Here is a 1,744-nt window from a genome sequence, read left to right as displayed (position 1 = left end):
TCATCTTTTGATGAACATGAGAGCATATGTACATTATGTCAGTTATCTTTGTAACAGGGTGAATAGTAGTTATTTGGTCAAAAGAGTATAATGTACATGCATTAGGAACACAAGCAAGACTACGAGCTGAAACTACTTGATGTTGTTGGTCTGTCAGTCTATCGGGGGAATGAAGTGAGAATAAACCGTGCTTTATACAACCCTCCTCTCCATCGTATGATAAAGTCCTGCTGATCCAGAACACCAGCAGAAGCATCAACACTACATCAACACATCTTTAATAAAACTCTGTTTACCGCATGTGTTTTGTGGAGCAATTGATGAATCAAGAGTTGTCTCTAATAAAGCTAAATGCCATAGAAAGGAAGGGTGTGTGAGTGAACAGAATGGCATTGACTTCATGATGTTGAAACTGAAGTGCAGGTCCGTGAATGAGACGCAGGCTTTAGCACTGAAACACAGCAGGCAAACGCTGCACTACTGTCTCCAGAGTGTTCGTCCCGTGTGTGTGTCGAATCCTGATGTGTGTCAGTTCTACAGCAGTGAACAGACTTCATTAACCCTCCGACATCAGGCCTGATGAACATGTACAGGACACAGTCAGCCAGCGGGTTCAGGAGCAGGAGATACTCAGACAAATGCCAAAAAAAAATAGAATAATAATAAAAATAAAAAATGTCACTGTAAACTCTATGATCTCTAATAAAAGTCATGATTGTGTAGGGGAGAATGAGAAAAGTGTAAGTCAGAAGCACCAGGAACAAACTGCCCAAAATCTTTTTGTGCTTTACAGAAGTAAGAGATATTGCGCGTGAAAGACCGCGACGAGTGCCAATAAAACACAGAATGATTATCGGGTAGGGGATTAAATAGGCGATCGATCGAGACAGATAATCAAACAGATAATAGGAGTTAAAGTTCACAAAGATCAGAGGAACAAACCAGACGATCACAGAAATAACACAGCAGACTTTCAGTGAATGATGAGATCTGGACCAGATAGGATGAGCAACCAGAAGATATCGTTCAAGAGCAACACATGCCATAAAATACACACCCGCAATCAAACTATAATGATATGCATTTTCTGCGTCTCGTGACCATGTGATTGTCCATGTTAATCTAGAAATGATCTGAATGAGATCTGACAGAATCAAATGAATAACAAAAACTGGAGTGGAGTGCTGAGATTTGAGAAGAGCACACAACGCACACAGAGTTAAGATCATGACTGGAATCTCAATGGTGGCAATGGTCCTGATAATTATTGGGTACGCATCATTAAGTTTCCTGTTAAATTCCTCAATCTGACGCCTCCTTTCATCTTCATAATCTCCTCCACCTGATCCGCTGATATCATAACCTCCTCCACTTGATCCGTTGACGCTGGCGTTTTGTTCTGCCATTGTTTCCTGCAATTCTTGACAGGCACTAAATAACAAACCAGTCATTAGTTTAAAAAACATGCATTCATTTACTATTGTAATCATATATTCTTTTTATTAAAAACATTAGAGATAAATATATGACGTGACGTGTTTTCTGTGTGATTGTTGAAATGCAGTTTGCTCAGTTTGCTTGCTTGTTTAGAGGAGTGTGTGTAATGTTAGAAAGCCTGAAATAGGTGAAATGTCGGATTAAAGTTTATAAATCCTCAATTTGAAAAATATGACAGAAGCAAGAATGCTGTTGTTGTGAATATTCAGTCCAGCACAGCTGCAAGTGTACAATGGTTTATTAAAGG

General features: G+C 39.3%; 1 protein-coding gene across 1 annotated transcript; it reads right to left on the bottom strand.

The window, feature by feature from the left end:
- Positions 1-345: 345 nt before the first annotated feature.
- LOC148997347 (G protein-coupled receptor 4-like) lies at positions 346-1,406 on the bottom strand. Its single transcript, XM_089122437.1, has 2 exons — positions 1,373-1,406; positions 346-1,342 (listed from the first exon to the last, which is right to left on the bottom strand). The coding sequence occupies exons 1-2, from the start codon at positions 1,404-1,406 to the stop codon at positions 399-401; spliced, it is 978 nt and encodes a 325-aa protein (XP_088978563.1). The 3' UTR covers positions 346-398.
- Between the last annotated feature and the right edge of the window lie 338 nt (positions 1,407-1,744).

The sequence above is a fragment of the Pimephales promelas genome, chromosome 2 (assembly GCF_988280905.1).
Source record: "Pimephales promelas chromosome 2, fPimPro1.hap1.1, whole genome shotgun sequence".
Taxonomy (NCBI): domain Eukaryota; kingdom Metazoa; phylum Chordata; class Actinopteri; order Cypriniformes; family Leuciscidae; genus Pimephales; species Pimephales promelas.
Note: the sequence above shows the minus strand (reverse complement) of the source record. Positions and strands in the feature narration are given on the sequence as shown.

What these genes read in the sequence shown, in the direction of transcription:
- LOC148997347 (XM_089122437.1), bottom strand. Translation starts at nt 1,406, where the DNA reads ATGGCAGAACAAAACGCCAGCGTCAACGGATCAA. An exon ending in CGCCAGCGTCAACGGATCAA is followed by an intron (nt 1,343 to 1,372) that starts GTGGAGGAGGTT and finishes TCAGCGGATCAG; the next exon opens with GTGGAGGAGATTATGAAGAT.